Source organism: Typopeltis vanoorti, chromosome 7 (assembly GCF_054136105.1).
Source record: "Typopeltis vanoorti isolate ZY-2024b chromosome 7, IOZ_Tvanoo_1.0, whole genome shotgun sequence".
Lineage (NCBI taxonomy): Eukaryota > Metazoa > Arthropoda > Arachnida > Uropygi > Thelyphonidae > Typopeltis > Typopeltis vanoorti.
In genome coordinates this window covers 7219545-7246777 of record NC_143555.1, presented here as the reverse complement: position 1 = coordinate 7246777, position 27233 = coordinate 7219545, and the positions used below count along the sequence as shown (strand labels likewise).

The following is a 27233-nucleotide window of genomic DNA, read 5'->3' as shown; positions in this document are numbered from 1 at the left end:
ATAAGTGATGAGGCTGTAGTCTGCAGGTCCCAATATGCTCGTCACTCTCTTAGCTGTTCGCGTACCTAACCGCTCAGTCGAGTACAAGCATAGACTGGTGTCTATGCTTGTACTCGACCTATGATCTAGAATCAGTTTGTTTTTGTGCTAATATATTTTACATTTTTTTTTTTCCTGTTAGGTTAGGTCAGGTTATGTGCAAAGAAAATTTTTTAAGCATCGAAGAAGTCAGAAGGGAAGAAATAAGTGTACGTGAATAGGTAATAAAGCCTTTGGTTGGTGGACAAGGATTCAAAAAATGCAACTGTTCAAAGAAATGTACCATGAAGATGTGTTTGTGCAAATCAGTCAATTTACTTTGTAGCTCCAAATGTCACAACAGTCAACCTTGCTGTAACAAATAAGTTTAATTATGATTTGATAATGTTGAAGGAAATTGTGATTAATAAGTTACTTTTATTTCATGAACATTTTCTTATAATACATTAATTAAATGTAGTAAAATAATAAAGCAGTTATGTTTAATGTTATTCTGGACATAAATGACTGTTAGAATATTTTAAAACTTACATGTTCAAAGAATAATTAAAAAAGAACACACACACTTAAAAAGCACAAGCACAGTCAAACAAAACTGGCTTTTACCAATTGGTACTGGTAAATGCTAACAAGTATGTATATTGGACGTTTGAGAATCTAAAGAAATATCACTCGATTCAACCCATATGAATAACAGCCTCAGCTACAATTTATCTGATGCGCACATCTCTACTGTCCAATATTGGTGCACTCGCGATAGCTTACACATGTAGCTTACTTCAATTCAAATTTCAGCACGTATTCTTTTTTAAACTGTACTTCAGTTTTTTATATTAGATCTGTTGTTATTTTACAAAGTTTCTGTTTTTTTTATATAATTTGTTGTATTGGACACCTGAGGAAGTTGATTTTTTCAACGAAACTAGTAGTGTCTCACGATTAAACCTTATTCTTTTTAATCTCGGTGTTATAGTTATTCAAACTATATTAATATATATATATATATATATATATATATTAATATTTATATATACTGACTATAACCGAGACTAGAATAACAATTAAATTTATTCAAAACGCAACATGTTTCATCGGATTGTCTGACTTCTTCAGGCGTGGGAACATAGAAAGCAAGTAAACACTATAGGAAACATCGTATCACTATAAAACGACTATTATAAAATCAGTTAGCTTTGAACTGTAGCTACAGTCCAAGTTCTATTGTTAAGCTTCTTATACAACGGAAAATACGGTATTTCATGCAAAAACTTTTATTAATACAGCTCGTGTACAAATTCCAATCGAAATGTATGAGAGGACAATCAACCTCTAAAGGCTATCATTTTTAAACAAATATTTCATGATCTGAACATGAAATATTTGCACACAATCAACTGTGTTAATTTATCTTACATAAGAAAAACATTTTTTAACTATCAAAATATAGTAAGAATAAAAACTTTTATAATCTTTTATAAAACATTTGATTGGCTACTGGTTTTACCATACGATTAGCTACCAGAAGGGAGAAGGGTAAAGATAGTGCATACGCTTATATTATTTTCAAACTTGGGCGCATTCATTATAGAGTTGAAACAATAATTCCAAATAATCTATACACTGCTGAATAGACTAATTTTTGTTAGGTTACCATATCAGTTTGCTGCTTAATATGTTTCAAAAAAAAATTTTTTTTTTTTTGAAAAAACAAAAAAGTAAACAAGAACAAGGGGCTCGCAAATTTGCGAAAAATTTAACAAAGGGCTCGCTCGAGCCCTCACGAGCCCCTTATAGCTCACCACTGAGTATGGATATGCATACCTATATGCCTGTTGAGTGTTTTTTGCCATGTGCTATCACTGCTTGTTTCATTTAGCAATTTTTAGAAGTAATTAACTCCATACTTCAAGGATATCTTTTGCTCCAATTTTCATATCACCTTTATCATCTCCAATTCCTTTTACAGCACTCTTTCCTCCATTTCTGAGCTTCTTAAACCTCCAGAATATCTAGTCACCTTGTTGATATTTATTTTCCATGTTCTTGCCAAAGTCTTCCCATGACTTTTGTTTAGCAAGTTTTACACAGAGTTTAGCTTTCTTACATTTGTCTCTGTATTCTCAAAGAACACAAGCTGACTTATTTGCCAGGAACTTTTGCTTTCTTCTTTTCCTTTACTACCTCTTTAACTTCCTGTGTCCACCATGGAGTTCTGATTTTTCTATCCTTGCAGACAACCTCACCACATGCCTCTCTGGCTGAATCAATCAGTGTTTTCTTCAGGGTTTGCCAGTGAATCTCCAAAGTTTGGTTTCTGTTCTCAAACTCTTTCATTTTTTCTTGAATAATATTTGTGTATTTTAGTCTACAGTTCACATCTGAGAGTTGTTCACACAGTTAGCCTAGTGGCTTTGCGCTTCACAACCATATGCCTGGGGAAGGTGTGTCCTAGGTTCAATTCCCGTTGCCGACGTGAGGAGCTTAAGGATCTTCCTGAGCAACAGCCAAGTTAGCCGGTCTTGGGCGTGACAGCAGAGTTCCCCCACCCCAGTTTATCTGGGATTTTTCATCCTGCAAGCAGGCAAACTGGCCCCATGAACACACGGATCTACAGCCATAAATACTTAACCTCTATGAGGGGGCTCAACTCGCCCCAATAGGGACGGGGGAAAAAAGGGAGGGAACTCCATATGAATAAAATAAAAAAATCTGAGAGCTGCTGCTGACCTTTTATTCACTTTAAAACTTTCTTACATGTTCTTCTTTTCAATATGAAATTCAAATTTATCCTACTCAAGACTAAATGGTGATCACTTCCAATTTCAAATCCTCTGTACACTCTGGTGTACCAGTGGGAAAACATCACTATCAACAATAAAATAGTCAATGAGACTTTTCTTATTCCTTGCCTCTTCTCTCCATGTGAATTTATGCACATTTTTATGTTGGAACATTGTGTTAGTAATAACCAGTCTATTCCTGAGCAGAAATCCAACAGGTATTTGCCATTATTATTAGATTTGCTCTTTTCTCCAAATTTTCCCAAACTATTTTTGTATGTCTGACAATCATTTCCTGCTCTGCTATTTAGATCTCCAACAAGGACCAACTTTTCCTTTTTCATTGTGTCAGTTGCTTCCTCTAAAGCCTCAAAAAATTCCTCCACTTTTACCTTAGTAGAACCTTCTGTGGTTCTACTAAGCACAAATAAGTCTCATTGTCTAGTTCCCCGTTCTCATATTTGCCCACATCACTCTGCTTGAGACTGCCTGCCATTCAAGAAGATTAGCCTCATATTTAGTGTTGAATACTATGGCTACTCTTTCTTTTCCTTGATTATCATTGCCTGAATATAACATTTTATATTTATTGCTCAGAAAGGTCTCACCAGTTTTTGTCTTTTTTGTTTCAGTCACCCCTATTATGTCAATCTGGTACTTAAATAATTCCTCAGCTAGCTCTCTTTGCCATTCAGGCTTCTTATGTTGACAGTACCAATCTTTAACTCTGGTGATGTTGAGTTAAGGTGTGTTTTCAGATTTGTTCCATCATTTGTTCCAGGGCGAACAGCGAACTTTTCGCTGTTCGCCCTGGTTATCTGGCAAAAACAACAGAGGGCCTTGTTTAACCGGGCGATGCCCCATCCAGCATGAAATTTTGTTATGTTGTACCATCATTTTGTATTTTGGTTTAAGCCAATAAGAATACAATTTGGTCGACTAAATCCCAAATTGCCAGCCCATCCTCGTTCATTCAGTATTCAGGTAGATACCCAACAGGGTGCACCACAAGAAGGTGAGGATTGGACATTAGGTCAGAAGCCCTGGTCAGTTCTCCGCATTCCTTTAAAGGCTACATGGAGGTCTCCTCTCAGTTATACAGCTTTGACCCTTAAGCACCCGTTGGCTTATAACTAGCTATTTATAACTGTATTTTTTTAAGAAAATTACAACATAGACTAATATTAACTAAAATAAATGTAATTAATATTTCCAATATTTTGTAAAAGTGAAATTATCATCAGGGAACAAAACATAATGAGATACATACATGCAGGCACTAAGTAATGAAGATGAAGCATGTCAACTAAGAGTAGGCCAAGGATGCCCAATTCAACCCACTATAAAGACACTATTTAGGACTTTTAGGCCTGCTCTCAGTTGACATGCTTCATCTTCATTACTTAGTGCAGTGCCTGCATGCACATATCTTATTATATTTTGTTCCCAGATGATGGCAATTTGACTTTGCTGAAATATTGGTTAATATTAGCCTACATTGTAATTTCCTTTAAAAGTACAGTTATCTCTGCTTTGAAACCACCAGTGAATTGCTTACAAATCCAGAACAGCTGTCCAGTCCTAATGTGGTAGCATAGTGTTTGCGAATGTAGGCCTTGTTTTGCATCATGTGGTATTAGCTCACCATCACTTGGACTAGCTGCCCAGTCCTGAAATTACTTCAAGTACAGATTTTGTTTGCTTACACTTAGATAAAGGATTAAACCCTGTCAACGAAGAGTAGGCCAAGGATATAATTTCTTGGCATCTTTAATTTATAGCATAACCAAGTGGAAAAACTTCTAACATCCATCTCTAATCCAGAGTCATTTAGTAGGGTGTGACACCTTTTTGCACTAATTTATGAAAATATGAGTTGTGCATTACTTCAAACTTGGTATCCCTTCTGGATCTGGCTCCCAATGATGAGACCTCTATAAAGGTCTAAACCAGTCTGGATAGTGACCCTTCCCATAATGCGTAACATCATACATGTCCTTAAGGATATGTGCTTTGCATTATGGGATACATTAAGGCAAGTGATGTGAAGTCATTAGCTTCTATATACAAGTTGCCCAGTCTTGAAATTACTTCAGGTGCAGACTTTGTTTGCTTACACTTGGATAAAGGATTAAACCAAGAATATAATTTCGTGCCATCTTTAATTTATAATTTCATGGTCAATTTATATAAAGTCTATGGTCATTCCATATGATCATCATATTAAGAATTAAACTGAAGCTACAGAATTTTGTATTCTGATGAAAGTGAGCTATTTGATTATCCTTTCATTCAGGCAGAAAAAAAATTTTTTTTTTTACATTTGTCCCGATATCCTATTAATTATGGCAGCTATTTTTATTAGATGGATGTACAGAATTTGGAGAATCTCAAAATTAATTACATATTTCCAGATTTGTGCAATTTCTAATTTTTTAGTCAAGGTGTGTACTTTTTAATTTCTCATATGCACTTTTACACAAACTGATTTTTACAAGATAGCAGCATGCTCTAGGTCAATAAGCTCTTTTTTCCCCAGTTTTGCAGTCTACCCCGTAGGCATTAGCAGTTAAATTTGCGAATCTAATTTTTTGTGTGTTTCATTTATACATGTAAAGGAATATATATCTCCCAAATCATTTTGCCTGAAGCTTTCTTCTATGAAAAAAAAATGCTTCAAGTTTGTAAAAAATTAGCAATATTTATATTAGTACATATATTATACAATATTATTATTTTAATAATATCCTTTCAGCCTAAAAAACTTTTTGAAAATGAAGAAAACTGCAATTTTTTTGTTGCATCTTTCAACATATTTAGTACATCAGGTATATGAAGATGAGGTATTAGAACTGTTGCACAAAAGGAATAAGAATTCAGCAATAGGGACTGAGGTTATCAGAATGTGCACTAAAAGAGTGTTCAGCTGAACTGACTATTCTTTTGACCAGGTTGTTTAATATGGGTCTCAGAACAGGGAAGATTCCACAGGAATGGAAAGAATGTATGGTAATGCCATTGTACAAGTGTGACTGCAAAGACCGATGTATCCAACTATAGACCAATTAGTATCTCAGGAGTGGTGGTGAAGATTTTAGAAAATTTGGTTACAGCTCACATTCAGAAATGAGTTGATAGCAAATCTCTACTTTGCAATGAACAACATGGGTTTACTTAGGGAAGGTCATATTTTAGCAACTTGCTCACATACTATAACAATGTTAAGAGGATGGCTGACTGACATATCAAAAAGTGGTATACGGGGGATGTGAGTTTGCAAAAGTTAAGAAAAAAAATGAAAATAAATAAATAACCAGTGTGTACCACAAGGAATCAGTGCTTGGTCCACTATTATTTAATCCATACATTAATGATAATGGGAAGGATGTGGCAAGCGACATACAGCAATTTGCTGATGATGCAAAGATAGGTAGGATAACCAGGAATACTGCTGATGTGCAGTACTTGCAGAATGATTTGAATAGGCTGGAATTGTGGGCATGGGAAAATGGATGTCAGTTCAATGTCATTAAATGTAAAGTTATTCACTTTGGCTTGATTAGATATCCAATGTCGTATTATATTGGTGGGATTATGCTAAAAGAAACTGATGAGGCTACAAATTTTGGAATGTTAGTAGATAGGAAGTAGAAGTTCAGGGGCCACGTAGCAAATATTGGAAATACAACTCAAAAGATAATTACAATGCTGAAACAAACATTCACATCTAAAGATAAGGGTGTCATTTTGCCTCTCAAGGCCTTAATAAGACCTCACTTGGAAGTTTGTGCACAGGACTGGTCTCCTGGTTTCTGTTGTGATTCTGATACAATAGAGAGAGAGAGAGTGCAAAGGAAAGAGTAATAATGATATCAGGATTGTGGAATACTGATTATGAAGACAGATTGAGAATTTATAGACTGCAGACACTAGCAAACAGGAGAAAGAGGGTAGTGATATGATTGAGACTTACCAACTTCTGAAAGGGTCATACAGGATTTCAGTTGATGGAATGTTTCAATTTATGGAGGGTGAGAATACGACAAGAGGGCATCCTTGGAAGCTAAGAATGAATGCTGCTAAGAACGGTGTGAGGGCTAGATTTTTCTGTCATAGGGTGGTGCATGATTGGAATGGATTGCCATTGGATGTTGAGTGCAAGCAGTGTGAATAAATTCAAGAATAAGTATGATAGCTTTTTCATGTAGTGTGTGGCTTCCCTCGATGAGTCCTTGACTCCCTAGAGGTCTCTCTCTCTCTCTTAATGATGATAATATTATAATCAACTATCGAGACTTTTTTTTTTTTTGGAATACAAGTGGAATGGGATAATAACAACAAATGGGAAAGTAAAATATAAATGAATGAATGCTTAAAAAGGGGAAAAAAAAAAACTTGCCATAAAGATGAAACATTGACTAAATTATACATGACTAGTAGATGTCAACTGAATTTGACAATGTACTGCAAACTATGGGGTAGTTTTAACTGATTTAAAAGAAAACTTGATTAAATTAAAAGTCCATTTCACTGCAAAATGCTCGTTTGAGTTTTTAAAGTTTTCTTCTGTGTGCATAGTTTATAGTTTTTGGGAATGTTTCAGAAATGACACTTTTGTGATATAAGATTAACTTCATTTTATTTGGTACACACACAAGCCACAATGCATCTAGTTTGTTTTTATTAAAAGGAAATAATTTAAAATTCAAAACACTGTGTTATCAGTGACTGTCTAAAATACAACATACTAGCAGTTCGTGCTTTTCAGAGTTTTGATAAGGAAACAAATGCTTCCTCGCTTTGAAAAAAAAATATATATATATACATTATTTTAGTAAAAAGTCTAGTCTTCCACTCAGTATAATAGCAGAAAAAAAATTTGTAAACCTAGCTAACCACAAAGATGATTTTGTGTATTTTTATTTGCAGAGTGGCACTTTATTTTTTGTTTGTTTGCAATGTCACATGGCAAAAGCCCATGTGGTGGTGTAAGTGGAAAGCATTAAACAGTTAGTATGAAAATAGGCTTGCAAAGGACTACTGAAAACCATTACTCTGACAGAAAACTGTGTTTGCCTTCTGTTCTAGCTACATTGCTGGTATAATATTTCTTTTCTGTATCCAGCAAAGACACTGAACCTGAAGGCAAGCTGCTTAACACTTTGAGTCCTACTGATGTAAACATACATCAATATGTATATATTTACAGTAGGTCTAGGACTCAAAGTGTTAACGAAAGATCACAAAAATCAGAGAAAATTGATAACCCAACAACATATCAGAGCTATGTCCCAGGTCAATTACAAAAATGTTGCCATCCGCCATTATTCTGCTTGAGAGCTTTGAAGGTTTTGCGGTCACTTGAGCATCAGAAGTTATTTCATCACAACTGAATAATTATGTTTACCATGTTTGGCAATTATTAAAATTAAAACTGACTTACTATAAGAATTGCTATTAAAATTGACAAGATTTTCTCCTTCAGAGAAAAAATTATTTAAATGGTGAGAAGGGTGGTTGATGGAAAGATACCAGAGAGTAGTTTACTCAGGAGTAGAGTCCAAAAGACAGCCTGTGACTAGTGGTGTGTCATAGGGTTCTGTTCTTGGACCACTGCTGTTTAATTTGTTCATTAATGATATAGGGAAGGAACTGAGAGGAACGGTTCATTTGTTTGCTGATGATGCAAAGTTGGTGTTGGAACGTACATCCTAGTTTCGAATCTGCCATTTTGTTGTAACGTACTCTTATTAATAAAATCAATTAATTGCTAATTGATCACTAATCCAAATGAAGGGAAATTTATATTTATACTGCACCACCCTATATTTAGATTAGTCTATATAAAATAGTAGAATCAATTTTTCAATTAAATTAGCAGTCTCCTTACTCATTCAGGCCAAATTTAATATTTTCCACTTGAGGCTCCCGCAAGATTCGAATTATTTATGAACGGTGCAATAAAAAAAGAATCAGGCAAACACAATATTGAAATTAACAAAACAAAACATTTAATATAAGGTTATATGACAAATACATGAATTCCACTTCTAAAATAAGACAATACAATTAAGTTAGTACATCAGGTCAAATCATTCATATTAATTCGGTCTTCAAAATCTTCACATACAAGATTCACAGTTTTCTCAATTACAAGATTCCTTACTCAGATTAATACAACAGAATTTCTTGTTTAATTAGTTTGCTCATATCTCTCAGTTATACTTCATACTTAACTCTCAGCAGGCACTTATCATATTATTAATCGCGGCAGATATTATTTCAAGGCAAATTATTTTCAACTTCTAACTTCGGCGATATGCCACAGTAAATGTTAGAATAAGCGAAATGGAACTATCACTCAAATCTTCATACACAGAAACAAATAAAATATGACTGTCCTTACCGGAATTAATCTTCAGCACGTCAGATTTAATGTGAGCACATCTTCAAATTATATTTATTACACCTATGGAACACATTTAAAAGATTATTCAAGGTTATAACTAGATTATTATTAGTCGCGCTTCACAATTCTCGACGGCAACTATAGGGCAGATTGTTATCCTAGTTTACTACTTCACAACAAATTAAGCTCTGTACAATTCTTCTTAAAGGCAATATAGAAATAAGTAGTAATTCTAAGCTAACTGGATCTATTCTAAATCCTTCATTAAACTTCCAGTCCTTTAATTATCCAAATATGGCACTAAATTCCTATTACTGCCACTGCTGACTTTACTTTCAGCTATCTATAAGTTTTCACTTCGTCTGCACACTTCTAAATACTACTCCCTTGAATTCCTGCCCTTTAGTCCTTTTTATTTACTTTCACCTCCCTGCTTATATCCTTCCTTCTTCCCGCTTCAAAAACTCCTTCCTTTTCTTTATATCACTACTCATATATCTCTTTTTCTCTCCTCGTTATCGAAGCTCACGGTCTACTCACGCGCGTTCCATTTTATTTCTCTCTCTCCATGGCAACGAACAAAACGTAAACATTCGCATTAACGTTACATAAGGCTATACTTTTACATTGAGTAATGAAAAACATTAATAAAAATATTACAGTTACTTAATTTTCTCTTTCATTTCATTTACAAATAACAATAATAAAATATATGTTACAGTATATATATAAGGTACATTAAATTACATACATATAATTTCTCATAATATTATTGAAGGAATAAAGTAAATAAGATAAATGATATTTATCACTGAGTCCTTCCAATAGTAAAATATACATTAAAATTATTTAATCAAATAATAGCTGGTAAAATTCAGGAATAATACATAAATAATAATTCTTAAGCAAGGGATTAACAAATAATTTTTAAACAAGTCATGCTTAATATATGATAGGTTATGTTAAATGTGAATGAAGAACAAAATATACATAATAATTTCATTCACAGTTTAACATTTTGTTGGAATGTACATCCTAGTTTCGAATCCGCCATTTTGTTGTAACGTACTCTTATTAATAAAATCAATTAATTGCTAATTGGTCACTAATCAAAATGTAGGAAAATTTATATTTATACTGCGCCACCCTATATTTAGGTTAGTCTATATAAAATAGTAGAATCAATTTTCAATTAAATTAGTAGTCTCCTTACTCATTCAGGCCGAATTTAATATTTTCCACTTGAGGCTCCCGCAAGATTCGAATTATTTATGAACTTTTCTCTTCTTCCTTATATTCATCTCCAATACTTAGGGAAACATTTGAATATTCAAAATTTAAAGAAATTTTACTATCTCAATTCTGTAAACTGAGAAGTGTAGGACCTAATCTATGGAAGTTACAAATCACACAGAAGGATAAGGAGAATGTTATCAATTTCTACAATCACCTGATAACTCTTTCTAACAGTCTAAATGTATGCAATGCAGATAAACCTCATTTGGATTGGGCGGTTTATCAGCAATTTCGTCAAGGTGTTAAGCCAGAACTCAGAGAAACAGCTTATAAAAAGAAGATCACCACACTAGAAGAATGCCTGAAAGCTGTCAAAGAAAAGGAGCAAATGATTGGTGACATTTATCCCTCATCCAATGCAGCTTTTGTCAATGTTGTGGATAAAATTAATATTCCCTTGGGCCAGTCTAAAGTTGCTGATGATGCAAAGTTGGGTAGGGCCATAGTGAATGCAGAAGATGTCAAATTTTTGCAGGATGATTTGGATAGATTGGAAGTCTGGGCTAAGGAGAATGGATGTCAATTTAATGCAGCAAAATGCAAGTTTATGCATTTTGGGGTGAAAAGATTAGCAGCAGTATACCACATTGGTGGAACTGTACTCCAGGAGATTGACGAGGCCAGGGATTTGGGAGTGTTGGTGGATAGGGAGTTGAAGTTTAGGGGGCACATTGCAAAAGTGGCAAAATCAGCTCATCAAATCACTTGGATGCTGAAGGATACCTTGACGAGCAGAAATAAACAAGTTATTGTTCCTCTGTATCGAGCCTTGATAAGACCTCATCTCGACTACTGTGCCCAGATTTGGTCACCTAGGTTTCTTCTTGAGGAGGAGGAGGTTGAGAGGATCCAGAGGCGAGTGACCAAGATGATAGCAGGTCTATGGAATGAACCTTATGAAAACAGGTTGAAGATTTGTGGTTGCAGATATTGGTTGATAGGTGGAAGGGGAGATATGATTGAGACATTCAAATTGCTGAAGGGTTTCTATAGGATTAATTCAGAGGGTATTTTTGAGAAAGGACTGGTTGTAGGAGGACTAGGGGACATCCATGGAAGCTGGGCAAGAGTGTGGTTAGTAAGGATGTTAGAGCTGGGTTTTTTTACTTTTAGAGTGGTGAATGAGTGGAATAAGCTGCCAGAGTCTGTTGTGGGTGCTATGACAGTAAATGAGTTCAAGGCAAAGTATGATAGATACTGTGCGAATATCGAATAGTTGTGATGGACATGATGTTTAGGGCCTCCCTCGATGAGTCTACGGACTCCTTGGAGTCGCCCATAATAATAATGGTGAGTACCAGTTATTTTTTTATAACCAACCTTAAGTAATGGTTACAATAGAACAAAATTATATGAGCAGTTCAAATTACAGTACACTTGTTCTTAGTAGGCTTACATAGCTAAGTTCCTGGTATAAAAAAGAAAAAGAAAAAGAAATAATGTTTTATTATACTTTTACATTAATACTTGTGAAATGTAAAAAAATCTCAGTATGTAATTTGCTTACTTAACAGTACTCAGCAAGGTCGAAAAAAATTATCTTAAGTAGATGTACTAAAGAAACAAGAAAAATGAAAAAAAAAAAAAATGTGGTTTTCTTGTCACCTACCAAGAGAATCTCTCATAAAGCATTTAAAATATTTATCTGTTCTTCCAGATAACGTTTGAGCTTCAGATTCAGCCTGTTTTTATATTTAATGTTTCTGTAAACATTGAGACAATCTTTTTCATAAAGAAAGGCTTCAATCAAGGGGATTTTTCAGCATATTTATATTCCATTACATGTATACAAAAAAAAAAAAAAACGCAGTTGCAGATTTGAAAAAAGTAAAAATAAAAATCTTTTTATTTTCAGCACTCCCTCCTTCTGATGATTTCACTTGGAATGACTTTCTGAATAATCATCATTAAATAAAATCTATAATTATGATAAACTAACTTTGTTTTTCAGAATTAAAAACAGTTACATTGGTTAGGTTTTACAATTTCAAAATATACCTTTTATCCCTTGCAACTTTCAAAAGTTTCCTCTGAGCTCTTTTCAACTCTTCTTGAAAACTTTCATTCTCCTTAAAAAAATAAAAAAAAATACTGAGAACGCAAAAGAGCAAATTATAGTTATTTATCCAAAATTAAAACAATCCTGTTTTTAGATTTTAGGTTTGGAAAAAGAGGGAAATCAGTTTTATGTAATATAAAGATTATTAATTATGATACTTCACTGTCATAATACCTAGAATAATTACTACAAATTCGATGCAGTCAACTTTCATTAGAACTAAGTTTTAGGGACCATTGTAATATGTCTGTTATGATGGACAGTTCAGTGCAGCAAACTATCCATTATAACAAACAAATTACAACCAAAAAATTCACTACAGTGAATTTTTTACCAAAGCATTGCACTTAGCAATGCTTTGGTAAGGACATTTTGGTACGTTAGCAAAGTTCAATGAGGTACCTTTTGTAGCTTAACAGATGTTACCACGATACCCGAGCTCTTGACAAATGTTTTCCAGCATCATTATTAGAGCAACTGCTGCAATGATATGCTGTTTCAAATCGTCCAAATCTTGAACTTTTTTCTGGTACACAGAGTCATTAATAAAGCTCCATGCAAAGAAGTCCAATGGAGTCATATCTGGAGTTCTAGGAGGCCAGGCAGTTGAACCTCCTCTTACAATCCAATGTCCAGGAAATGTCTCATTCAAAAATATAGTAACATCTCGATGGAAGTGTGGTGGAGAACCATCTTGCTGAAACGTGAAACCTGGGGGAATCTGTGGAACAGCAAAGATATGTAGCATGTCAAGATAAGTATGTCAAATTACTGCAGCCTCTATGAAAAAAAAAATGGACCGATTATGAAATTTTTGTCCACTCCCACTCATAATCAAACATCGACTTTTGGTGTGTCTCTTTCATTTACAATCATTTGGTGATCATAAATGAAAGGGTACTCCAAATGTAGCAATTGTGTCTGTTAGCTTTGGTGTCGAGGCTAGCTGGTGAACGGACGTGCTATCGGAGAGCTCCTGAGAGATTTGTGTTTTTTGTTGATTTATTGATGTTTTGGATTCAATTTAATGGACTTAAGTGTGTAATTTTGGTATATTATTGGAGCTTTATTAGCGTGGTTAGTGTTACTAAAGTGTTTTATAACATAATCTATGTCGGGAAGTCGCTGCTAGATGAATTCGTAATGTGTAGTGTTCGTGCAAGCTCCAGATAAGATAAGTATCGTTTTCAGTTATCGATACAAATTACTTAATATTGTGTAGTTTTGTTTTGTTTGCCTTGCGTATTTTAGTGCGTCTGTTTTTGGTGTGTTATAACGTATAATTTGACAAAACACATTGCAAATAAGTATGGCACCTGTGCGAAGGAAAATGGCGGCCAGTAACGATGGTTCGCCATCGTTATCAAAGAATGGTAGCATAAAAGAAATGAGTCAGTGTACTAGCTGTGAAATGTACGCTTTGCGGAGTGCGGTCGGAGTGTGGTTAGATGATAATAAAGGATTGAATGCGTGTAGAAAATGTAGGGAGAATGAGGAATTGAAGTGTATTTCGGATCGTGAGTGTGATATTTTTGTCAACCTTCAGAATGAAGGAAATAGGGATATGACAAGAAACGGCAAGGTTGTACATGAAAATTGTAAGAGTGTGAATGTAGAAAGTGTGAATGATAGTATAAATGGTTTCTCAGAGAATAAAAAAGATGAGATAGATGCATTGAGTGAGATCGCGTTGTTGAATAGTGCAATAGAAAGAGCAAAACAGCAGCTAGAGTGCATGAACAAAAGTAGACTGAATAAACCAACCAATAATAAAAGGTATGACAGGAAAAATAGACGTATGAATGTGAACATGAACAAAATGAAGGATAGAGTGCTGTATGGAGACTCGTTAGTACAAGGTGTGTTAGTAGAGGATTTGACAAAATCGTACCAACCTGGTGCGACCATAAAGGACGTAACTGAGTCTATTAGAGAGCAAAAGGAAAGGGTGAAAGAAATGATTGTTGTGGCAGGTACGAATGATTTGAAAGGAGATAAAATGGAAATGATAGAAGACCTGAATGAATTGTTTGAGATAGCAAAAGAAAAGAGTGAGAGAGTTAGAATGATTAGTCTTTTGCCACGGTATGACAGTGAAATGTTTAAAAGGAGGGCCATAATTGCGAATGACTTTATGTGTGAGTTATGTATGACGAGTGGTGTGGAATTTGTGGATGTGTGGAGCGAGTTTGATGGGCGAAAGGATCTATATAAGATGGATGGCTTGCATTTGAATGGTTATGGTGTAAGAAGACTTGAGAAAGTGTTGCTGAATGTAGTGGATGTGCAAATTCAGGGAAACTAGATATGTTAAGGGGTGGGGAGTAGATATACAGTCCTTATGGAGGCAGTTGAATGTAAGAATGAATATAATATGCCAGAGCAAATATGGACAACAAATCTGAGTGGGATAGTTAATATAAGGCATCAAGGTAGGGTTGGGGCTAATGGGGGTCTTAAATTCATGTACATTAATACTAGGAGTATTAGGAACAAGAAGGAAAAGTTTTTGGCCATGGTTGGCACTTCCAGACCACAGGTTATAGGTATTAGTGAAACATGGCTGACTATAGATGATATAACTAGTGGGATTGAATGTGATGGGTATATAGTGTGTTCAGGAATGACAGAGAGAATAAAATGGGGGGAGGAGTATTGGTGATGATAGCTGATGAGCTCCAGCCAAGGAGAATAGAAGTTGAATTGCAGGATAGAGAAAAGAGCACATTTGAGGCCATTTGGTGTGAGATTGTGGCTAGCAGAACTAAATATACAATTGGGTGCTGCTATACACCAGGTGATGGAAAAGATGGTGGTGACAGTATGCACAAGCAAATAGAAGAAATGGGTGGAAGGAGGGTGATTATTATGGAAGATTTCAACTATGGTCGCATTGATTGGAGTGAGGAGAGGACACACGGGAAGAAGGAACTGGATTTTATGCGGTTATTAAGGGATAACTATTTGCGACAGCATGTAATGGAAAATACTAGGGGTCAGAGAGTGCTTGACCTAGTAATTACATCTGAGGATTTGGCTGTAACAAATATGACCACATTACCACCAATCGGTGAGAGTGATCATAGTGTCTTAACTTGGGAGGTGGCTAAAGGTGTAGAATTTTCAATTAAGACAGGGCACAAGTGGAATTATCGGGCTGGAAAGTATGACAAGCTTAGGAGTTTGATTGGTTCAGTGCCATGGCATGTACAACTGCAAGGACTAGAAGTTGATAGTGCATGGGAGGTAGTTAAGAAGTGCTTGCATGAAGCAATGGCTGACTGTATACCTAGAGTCCGAATAATAAATCAAGTAGGGGTTAAATGGATGAATAACACCATTAAGCTTGAGCTGCAAAAAAAGAAACAACTATGGAGGGAATTTAAGGAGAAGGGTGACCGGCAGGCACATGAACGGTATAAAGCGCAGGCCAGAAGGGTGACGAGTGTGGTAAGAAAAGCAAAAAAGGATTACGAAAGAACATTGGCCATGCAGGCTAAAGAGAATCCTAAACAGTTTTTTAGATATGTAGCAAGTAAAAGGAAAAATGTACATGGCAGATTGATTTTAAAGAATGCCGATGGTAGGGAGGTAACTGAATCAGTTGAGATAGTTGAGTTACTGAGTGAGCACTTTGCAAAAGTATATCATCCAGGTGGTGACATTGCAGAAACGAATAAACCAGTAGATTATACGGGAATTGTGGTTAATGAAGTGGAGGTGAGTAGTCTATTGCATAACCTCAATGTCAATACATCTGTGGGATTGGATGGTATACCAGCTCGTGTTGTACAAGAAGCAGCTAAAGAATTGTCAGTACCCTTGACCATTTTGTTTAATTTGAGTCTCGGGTCTGGGTTAGTCCCGAGCTTGTGGAAAGAGGGGAAAATAGTTCCACTGCATAAAAGTGGTTCCAAGACTGCTGTTGTAAATTACCGACCGATTAGCATATCAGGAATCATTGTCAAGGTCTTAGAGAAATTAGTCAAGAAAAGAATACAGGATTGGATAGATGAAAATGGGATATTGTATGGGGGACAACATGGTTTTGTGAAGGGTAGATCATGCCTCAGTAACTTGCTCACGTTTTATAACACAGTGACGGCTGAACTGGATACGGGTAATGGGTTTACAGTGATACTACTGGACCTTGCCAAGGCCTCTGATAGGATACCACATGGAACCCTAATCAGTAAACTGGAGCAGATGGGTATAGATATAGGGTTGGTGAGATGGATAGGAGGGTGGTTGAAGGAGAGATATCAAAGAGTGGTTTATTCAGGAGTGGAGTCTAAAAGACGTCTTGTGACTAGTGGAGTGCCACAGGGCTCTGTTCTTGGACCACTGCTTTTCAATTTGTTCATCAATGATATTGGAAAGGATCTGAGAGGAAGTGTTCACTTGTTTGCTGATGATGCAAAGTTGGGTAGAGCAATTGTGAGTGCACAGGATGTCAAAATTTTACAGGATGATTTGGATAGTTTGGAGGACTGGGCTAGGAAAAATGGATGTCAATTTAATGTGGCAAAGTGTAAGGTTATGCACTTTGGGGTGAAAAGAATAGCAGCAGTATATCGCATTGGTGGAACCATACTCCAGGAGATTGATGAGGCCAGGGATTTGGGAGTGTTGGTGGATAGGGAGTTGAAGTTTAGGGGGCACATTGCAAAAGTAACTAAAACAGCTCACCAAATCACTTGGCTTCTGAAAAATACTTTAACATGCAGAGACAAACAAGTTATTGTTCCTCTGTATCGAGCCTTGATAAGACCCCATCTGGACTTCTGTGCCCAGCTATGGGCACCAGGGTTTCTTCGTGATGGGGAGGAAGTGGAGAGGGTCCAGAGACGAGTGACCAAGATGATAGCAGGTCTGTGGAATTATGAGAATAGGTTGAAGATTTGTGGGTTGCAGAAATTGGACGATAGGCGAAGGAGGGGTGATATGATTGAGACATTCAAATTACTGAAGGGTTTTTATAAGATTGATCCAGAAGATATTTTTGAAAATATGACTGGTGGTGGGAGGACTAGGGGCCATGCATGGAAGCTGGGCAAGAGCGTGGTTGACAAGGGTGTTAGAGCTAGGTTCTTTACTTGGAGAGTGGTAAATGAGTGGAATAAGCTTCCAGAGTCTGTTGTGGGTGCTACGACCGTGAATGAGTTCAAGGCAAAGTATGATAGATACTGTGTGAATGTTGAATAGTTGTTCTTGACATGATGTTAGGGCCTCCCTCGATGAGTCTGTCGACTCCTTGGAGTTTCCCGGGACAACAACAATAATAATAATAATAACTTTCCTACATGGGTGCTTAAGGGTCAAAGCTGTTTATTTGACTCCACATAGTCTTTTAAGGAATGCAGAGAAATGACTGGAGCTTCTGACCTAATTTCCAATCATCACGAGAAGGGCATTCAGTATCCAGATAGATACCCTGTTAGGTATCTATCTGGATACTGAATGAATAAGAATGGGCTGGAAAATGAGATTTAGTTGATCAAATTGTATTTTTATTGGCTTAAATAACAATACAAAATGCTGTGGCAGAATTTCATGCCAGCTGGGGTACACCCAGTTAAAGAAGGCCCTTGGTGTTTTCGTCAAGGAACCAGGGCAAACAGAAAAAAGTCAGCTACTGGAACAAATCCCAGAACATGTCTCAACTCAACATCAACATAAGCCTCAATGGAAAGGAAATGGAACTAGCAGAAGAATTGGATAAGTACCAAATCAACGAAATAGGTGTGATTGAAAAAACAAAGAAGACAAAAACTGGTGAAATCTTTCTAAGTGTTCAGGAAATAACAATCAGAAAAAAGAGGGAGTAGCTATAATATTCAACACTAAATATGAGGATAATCATCTTGAATGGCAGGCAGTCTCAAGTAGAGTGATGTGGGCAAATATGAGATGGGGAACTGGACAGACTTATTTGTGTCTACGGTCCCACAGAAGGTTCTACTAAGGTAGAAGTGGAGGAATTTTTTGATGCTTTAGAGAAAGCTCAGGACATGGACTGGTGATTACTAACACCATGTTCCAACATAAAAATGTGCACAAATTCACACGGAGAGAAGAGGCAAGGAATAAGAGGGAGCAAATTCCTGATGATTGGAGTAGAGCTCACATAGTACCCATGTAAAATGGAAATAAAACTGAGAATTACAGAGGTATTTCCTTACTGAGTTTTCTGGTAAGATTTATGCAAGTATACTTGAGAAATGACAAGGAAAAGTTGAGGAAGGAAAGCTTTGGGAAGAACAAGCTGGATTTAGTCCAAATAGAGGTTGTCAGGATCAGATTTTCACAATATAACAAGGATTTGTATTTAAGTTTTGTGGATATTGAAAAAGGCCTATGAAAAAAAGTGCCAAAAGGAAAGCTCTTCAAAACGCTACAGATATATGGTGTAAATGGGACATTATATCAAGCAATACATATCAATAAGTACTCTATTTAAGCTGTAAATAAGCAGTTAAATGTAAGAAAGCGGGGTGCTTAAGGGTCAAAGCTGTATAACTGAGAGGAGACCTCCACATAGCCTTTAAAGGAATGCGGAGAACCGACCAGGGCTTCTGACCTAATGTCCAATCCTCACCTTCTCGTGGTGCACCCTGTTGGGTATCTACTTTGATACTGAACGAACGAGGATGGGCTGGCAATTTGGGATTTAGCCGACCAAATTGTATTCTTATTGGTTAAACCAAAATAAAAAATGATGGTACAACATGACAAAATTTCATGCCGGCTGGGGCGTCGCCCGGTTAAACAAGGCCTCCGTTGTTTTCGCCAGGGAACCAGGGCGAACAGCGAAAAGTCAGCTACTGGAACAAATCTGGAAACAAACCCCAACTCAACATCACCAGAGTTAAAGATCGGTACTATCAACGTAAGAAGCCTGAATGGCAAAGAAATGGAGCTAGCTGAGGAATTAGATAAGTACCAGATCGACATAATAGGGGTGACTGAAAAAAAAAAGACCAAAACTGGTGAGATCTTTCTGAGCAATAAATGCAAAATGTTATATTCAGGCAATCACAATCAAGGAAAAGAAGGAGTAGCCATAGTATTCAACACAAAATACGAGGCTAATCTTCTTGAATGGCAGTCAGTCTCAAGTAGAGTAATGTGGGCAAATATGAGAATGGGGAACTGGACAATGAGACTTATTTGTGCCTATGGTCCCACAGAAGGTTCTACTAACGTAGAAGTGGAGGAATTTTTTGAGGCTTTAGAAAAAGCAACTGACACAATGAAAAAGGAAAAGTTGGTCCTTGTTGGGGATCTAAATAGTAGAGTAGGAAATGATTGTGAGACATACAAAAATATTTTGGGAAAATTTGGAGAAAAGAGCAAAGCTAATAATAATGGCAAATATCTGTTGGATTTCTGCTCAGGACATGGACTGGTTATTACTAACACCATGTTCCAACATAAAAATGTGCACAAATTCACATGGAGAGAAGAGGCTAGGAATAAGAAAAGTCTCATTGACTATGTTATTGTTGATAGTGATGTTTTCTCCCTGGTGCAGGACACCAGAGTGTACAGAGGATTTGAAATTGGAAGTGATCACTATTTAGTCTTGAGCAGGATAAAATTGAATTTCATATTGAAAAGAATAACATGTAAGAAAGTTTTAAAGCGAATAAAAGTTGAGCAGCTCTCAGATGTGAACTGTAGACTAAAATACAGAAATATTATTGAAAAGAAAATGAAAGAGTTTGAGAACAGGAATCAAACCTTGGAGATTCAGTGGCAAACTCTGAAGGAAACATTGATTGATTCTGCCAGAGAGGCATGTGGTGAGGTTGTGTGCAAGGATAAAAAAATTAGAACTCCCTGGTGGACACAGGAAGTCAAAGAGGCAGTGAAGGAAAAGAAGAAAGCATATCAAAAGTTCCTGGCAAATAAGTCAGCTTTTACTCTTACAGAATACAGAGACAAATGTAAGAAAGCTAAACAGTGTGTAAAACTAGCTAAACAAAAGTCATGGGAGGACTTTGGCAAGAATATAGAAAATAAATATCAAGAAGGTGGCAAAATATTCTGGAGGTTGTTGAAGAAGCTTAGGAATGGAGGAAAGAGTGCTGTAAAAGGAATTAGAGATGATAAAGGTGAAATGAAAACAGGAGAAAAAGATATCCTTGAAGTATGGAGTAATTACTTTGAAAAACTGCTAAATGAAACAAGCAGTGATGACAGCACAGTGGTAAAAAACACTGACCAGGCATGCAGTCAGGAATACATATCCATACTTGAAGTAGAAAAAGCCATCAAAGGCTTGAAATGTGGAAAGGCAGCAGGAGTAGATGATATTCGACCAGAAATGCTGAAGTATGGCGGTATAAGAGTCTTACAGTGGCTGCACTGCATAGTTCAGAAAGCCTGGACAGAGGGACGAATTCCCGATGATTGGAGTAGAGCTCTCATAGTACCCATATATAAAAAGGGAAATAAAACTGAATGTGAGAATTACAGAGGTATTTCCCTACTGAGTGTTCCTGGCAAGATCTATGCAAGTATACTTGAGAAACGGTTGAGAAAAATTGTACAAGAAAAGCTTGGTGAAGAACAAGCTGGATTCAGGCCAAATAGAGGCTGTCAGGATCAGATCTTCACTTTACGACAAATAGTCGAGAAAGCATGGGAATATAACAAAGATCTGTATTTAAGTTTTGTCGATTTGGAAAAGGCATATGACAAGGTGCCAAGAGAGAAGCTATTCAATACGCTGCAGTTATATGGTGTCAATGGGGCATTATATCAAGCAATACTTAGTCTTTATTTGAGTTGCAAGTCAGCAGTTAGAATTGAAGGAAGTACAGGAAGATGGTTTAATGTTAAATCTGGTGTGAGACAAGGATGTACATTATCCCCTCTGTTATTCATTATCTATATGGATCACATTATGAAGGAATGTGGTATTCAACCTGATATCAAAATTGGAGATGTTAATGTCAGCTCTTTGCTTTATGCGGATGATGTTATACTTCTAAATAAATCCGCTACAAGTCTGAAAGATTCTCTGACTAAATTCAATTGCTGTTTTGATAGATATGGTATGAAGGTCAGCAATAAATAGACAAAGACAATGAAAATAGGCAGAATCATTGAAAATGTCAACTGTATTGTGAATGGAGAAACTGTGGAACAAGTAAAACATTTCAGCTACTTAGGCACGATTTTTACTGAAGATGGTAAATTAAATATAGAAATAGACAACAGAATCAGCAAAGCTGATATGGTGGGAAGTCAATTGAATAAATTCATATGGAATAAGAGAGAAATTAGTCGGAACACTAAATTAGCTGTATATAAGACAGTGTTCAAACCAGTTTTAACTTATGGATCTGAGAGCTGGGTCAGAAGTAAAACACTTGACCAAAGACTAGAGACCGCAGATATGAGAGTCCTGAGAAAGATTAGAGGCATGAACAGATGGCATCAATGGCAATATCATATTAAAAATGAGGATATTAGGAAAGAACTTGACATTGTCAGCATCCAGGAATGCGTTAGCGGAGCTAATCTCAGGTGGTATGGTCACTTAAACAGAATGGGCGAGGAAAGATTAGCAAAACAAGTCTGCCAGGTTGGCAGGAAAACGACCCAGAGAAAGACCAAGATATAGGTGGATTGATACGGTACAAAGTGCTTTAGACGATAGAAATATAAGATCTGATAATGTTGGAGTCTTGACAAGTAACAGACTGATTTGGAGGAAAATTGTAGATAGGAAGTTAGTAATGATGTAATTTTTTCATGTAGTACTGTCATATCCTGTACACCCCTTGAGGGTACATGGCAGGAATTTGATGATAATGATGATGATGAGGAATAAGCAGTTAGAATTGAAGGAAGTATACAGAAAGATGGTCTGAAGTTAAATCACGTGTGCAACAAGAGTGCACATTATCTCACTGTTATTATCTATATGGATCTCATCATGAAGGAAAGTAGTTTAAATCTGATATCAAAACTGGTGATGTGAATCTTAGCTCTTTATTTTATGCAGATGATGTTATATTGAATAAACCCAATACAAGTCTGCAAGATTCCTTGACTAAATTGAATAACTGTTGTAATAAGTTTGGTATCAAAATCAGCAATAAAAACACAAGGTTTATGAAAATAAGTAGAAACACTAAAAACATCAACTGTATCCTGAACCTATAAAACACGTAAAACATTTCAACTATTTAGGCACAATATTTAGTGAAGATGGTAAATTAAATATGGAAATAAATAACAGAATTTGTAACCCTAGTATGATAAGAAATCAGCTGAATAAATTTATATGGAAGACAAAAAATTACTCATTACAATAAATTAGCTGTATATAAGACAGTGTTCAAGCTAATTTTAACTTATGGATCTGAGAGCTGGGTTAGAAATAAAAACACTTAATCAAAAATTAGAGACTTCTGAGAAAGATCGGTGAAGTGAACAGATGGCATCAATGGCAGTATCACATCAAAATGAGGATATTAGTAAAGAACTCGTCATTGTTAGCATTCGGGAATATGTTAGTAGGGCTAATCTCAGGTGGCATAGTCACTTAAACAGAATGTTAGAGTAAAGATTAGGAAAATAAGTATTCTTTGCCAGGTTGGCAGCAGGAAAAAACCAGAGGAAGACCAAGATGTAGACGGATTGATACAGCAAAAAGTGCCTTAACCACCTTACCGGCCATTATGGATCAAATACGCATCCTCATACGCTTTGCATCAATCATATATTTCAATGTAATATCAATGGTATTACAATTTTAATATGCACTTTGCATCCATGGTAACTTGGACTTATATATACATCCTGGCCAGTAGTGTGGTTAAAAGTCACAAATGTAAGAAATGATAATATTAGAACATTGACAGATAACAGATTAATATGGATGAAAATTCCTCATAGGAGGGTAGTAAATGGTGTAACTTTTTGATTTAGTACTATCATAACTATCTTGTACACCCCATCAGGGTAGATGCCATGGAATTTGATGATGAACTTTCCCGCAGATGTCATCATCATCAAATTCCAGACATGTACCCTCAAGGGGTGTACAGGATATGATAGTACTACATGAAAAATTTATATCATTACTAACTTCCTATCTACAATTTTCCTCCAAATCAGTCTATTACTTGTCAAGAGACTCCAACATTATCAGATCTTATATTTCTATCGTTTAAGGTACTTTGTACCGTGTCAATCCAACTATATCTTGGTCTTCCTCTGGGTCATTTTGCTGCCAACCTGGCAGAGAACACTTGTTTTGCTAATTTTTCCTTGCCCATTCTGTTCAAGTGACCATACCACCTGAGATTAGCTGTGCTAATGCATTCCTGGATGCTAACAATATCAAGTTCTTTCCTAATATCCCTGTTTTTAATATGATATTGCCATTGATGCCATCTGTTCATGCCTCTAATCTTTCTCATTACTCTCATATCTGCGGTCTCTAGTCTTTGGTCAAGTGTTTTACTTCTGACCCAGCTCTCAGATCCATAAAGTAAAACTGGTTTGAACACTGTCTTGTATACAGCTAATATAGTGTTCCGACTAATTTCTCTCTTATTCCATATGAATTTGTTCAATTGACTTCCTACCATACCAGCTTCGTTGATTCTGTTGTCTATTTCCATATTTAATTTACCATCTTCACTAAAAATCGTGCCTAAGTAGCTGAAATGTTTTACTTGTTCCACAGGTTCCTCACTCAAAACACAGTTGATATTATCAACGATTCTACCTATTTTCATTGTCTTTGTCTTTTTATTGCTGACCTTCATACCATATCTATTAAAACGATTATTTAATTTAGTCAGGAAATCTTGCAAACTTGTAGAGGATTTATTTAGAAGTATAACATCGTCAGCATAAAGCAAAGAGCCCATCTCCAATTTTGATATCATGTTTAATATACCACTTTCCTTGTAATGTAAATCCTTGTCTCACACCAGATTTAACATTAAACCATCTTCCTGTACTTCCTTCAATTCTAACTGCTGACTTGGAACTCAAATAAAGACTAAGTATTGTTTGATATAATGCCCCATTGACACCATATAACTGTAGTGTATTGAATGGCTTTTCTCTTGGCACCTTGTCGTATGGCTTTTCCAGATTGACAAAACTTAAATACAGATCTCTGTTATATTCCCATGCTTTCTCAACTAATTGTCGTAAAGTGAAGATCTGATCCTGACAGCCTCTATTTGGCCTGAATCCAGCTTGTTCTTCACCAAGCTTTTCTTCCACAATTCTTCTCAACCGTTTCTCAAGTATACTTGCATAGATCTTGCCAGGAACACTCAGTAGGGAAATACCTCTGTAATTCTCACATGCAGTTTTATTTCCCTTTTTATATATGGGTACTATGAGAGCTCTACTCCAATCATCGGGAATTCGTCCCTCTGTCCAGGCTTTCTGAACTATGCAGTGCAGCCACTGTAAGACTTTTATATCACCATACTTCAGCATTTCTGGTCGAATATCATCTACTCCTGCTGCCTTTCCACATTTCAAGCCTTTGATGGCTTTTTCTACTTCAAGTATGGATATGTATTCCTGACTGTATGCCTGTTGAGCGTTTTTTTACCGCTGTGCTATCAATGCTTGTTTCATTTAGCAATTTTTCGAAGTAATTACTCCATACTTCAAGGATATCTTTTGCTCCAATTTTCATATCACCTTTATCATCTCTAACTCCTTTTACAGCACTCTTTAATCCATTTCTAAGCTTCTTCAACAACCTCCAGAATATCTTACCACCTTCTTGATATTTATTTTCTATGTTCTTGCCAAAGTCCTCCCATGACTTTTGTTTAGCTAGTTTTATGTTTAGCTTTCTTACATTTGCCTCTCTATTCTCTAAGAGCACAAACTGACTTATTTGCCAGGAATTTTTGATATGCTTTCTTCTTTTCCTTCACTGCCTCTTTAACTTCCTGTGTCCACCAGGGAGTTCTGATTTTTCTATCCTTGCAGACAACCTCACCACATGCTTCTCTGGTTGAATCAATCATGGTTTTCTTCAAGGTTTGCCACTGAATCTCCAAGGTTTGGTTCTTGCTCTCAAACTTTCATTTTTTTTTAAAATAATCTTTGTGTATTTAAGTCTACAGTTCACATCTGAGAGCTGCTCAACTTTTATTCGCTTTAAAACTTTCTTACATGTCATTCTTTTCAATATGAAATTCAATTTTATCCTGCTCAAGACTAAATAGTGATCGCTTCCAATTTCAAATCCTCTGTACACTCTGGTGTCCTGCACCAGGGAGAAAACATCACTATCAACAATAACATAGTCAATGAGACTTTTCTTATTCCTTGCCTCTTCTCTCCATGTGAATTTGCACACATTTTTATGTTGGAACATGGTGTTAGTAATAACCATTCCATGTCCTCAGCAGAAATCCAACAGGTATTTGCAATTATTATTAGCTTTGCTCTTTTCTCCAAATTGTCCCAAAACATTTTTGTATGTCTGACAATCACTTCCTACTCTGCTATTTAGATCCCCAACAAGTACCAACTTTTCATTTTTCATTGTGTCAGTATCTTTCTCTAGAGCCTCAAAAAATTCCTCCACTTCTACCTGAGTAGAACCTTCTGTGGAACCATAGGCACAAATAAGTCTCATTGTCCAGTTCCCTATTCTGATATTTGCCCACATCACTCTACTTGAGACTGCCTGCTATTCAAGAAGATTAGCCTCATATTTAGTGTTGAATACTATGGCTACCCCTTCTTTTCCTTGATTGTCATTGCCTGAATATAACATTTTGTATTTATTGCTCGGAAAGATCTCACCAGTTTTTGTCTTTTTTGTTTTAGTCACTCCTATTATGTCGATCTGGTACTTATCTAATTCCTCAGCTAGCTCTATTTCTTTGCCATTCAGGCTTCTTATGTTGATAGTACCGATCTTTAACTCTGGTGATGTTAAGTTGAGGTGTGCTTTCAGATTTGTTCCAGTAGCTGACTTTTTGCTGTTCGCCCTGGTTCCCTGCCAAAAACAAAGGGGGCCTTGTTTAACCGTGCGACATCCCAGCCGGCATAAAATTTTGTCATTATACCATCATTTTGTATATTGATTTAAGCCAATAAGAATACAATTTGGTCGGTTAAATCCTAAATTGCCAGCTCATCCTCGTTCGTTCAGTATCCAGGTAAATACCCAACAGGGTGCACCACGAGAAGGTGAAGATTGGACATTAGGTCAGATGCCCTGGTCGGTTCTCCGCATTCCCTTATAGGCTATGTGGAGGTCTCCTCTAGCAGATCAAGATATTTGGGATTGCCATTGATACGGCTGATCACCTAAGCAATGAAAACAGCTTGCAAGTGATCCACAGCTCATCGGACACATTTTTTTGGGGTGTTTCCCAATTTGTGAAACCAAACTTCCCATCTCTTTTTGAGTCTTATCCAACTGAAAAATGGATTTTGATGTTGGAGGATCCACAATGCATTCCCACCATGCACATGTAACTGATTGAAATTCAACTAACCAAATCACACACACTGAACCTTCTGCTGTAGTGTCCAAATCTTGATTGAGGCAATAGCTATTCTTATTCTGTTTTTGAGCATGTGCAACTAAGCATGTACGTTAGTAAACTTGAAATTGTAAAAAACAAATCTT

At 36.2% G+C, this 27233-nt stretch overlaps 1 protein-coding gene across 4 annotated transcripts in view; it reads right to left on the bottom strand.

The window, feature by feature from the left end:
- The window catches only part of LOC150104472 (uncharacterized), a 209024-nt gene that overhangs the window by 134578 nt on the left and 47213 nt on the right, over window positions 1-27233 (bottom strand). For all 4 annotated transcript variants that reach the window (XM_090395653.1, XM_090395655.1, XM_090395656.1 and 1 more), the window contains one exon: window positions 12523-12593. In XM_090395653.1, the coding sequence (XP_090251779.1) occupies window positions 12523-12593 (71 nt within the window). The remainder of the gene's footprint in view (window positions 1-12522; window positions 12594-27233) is intronic.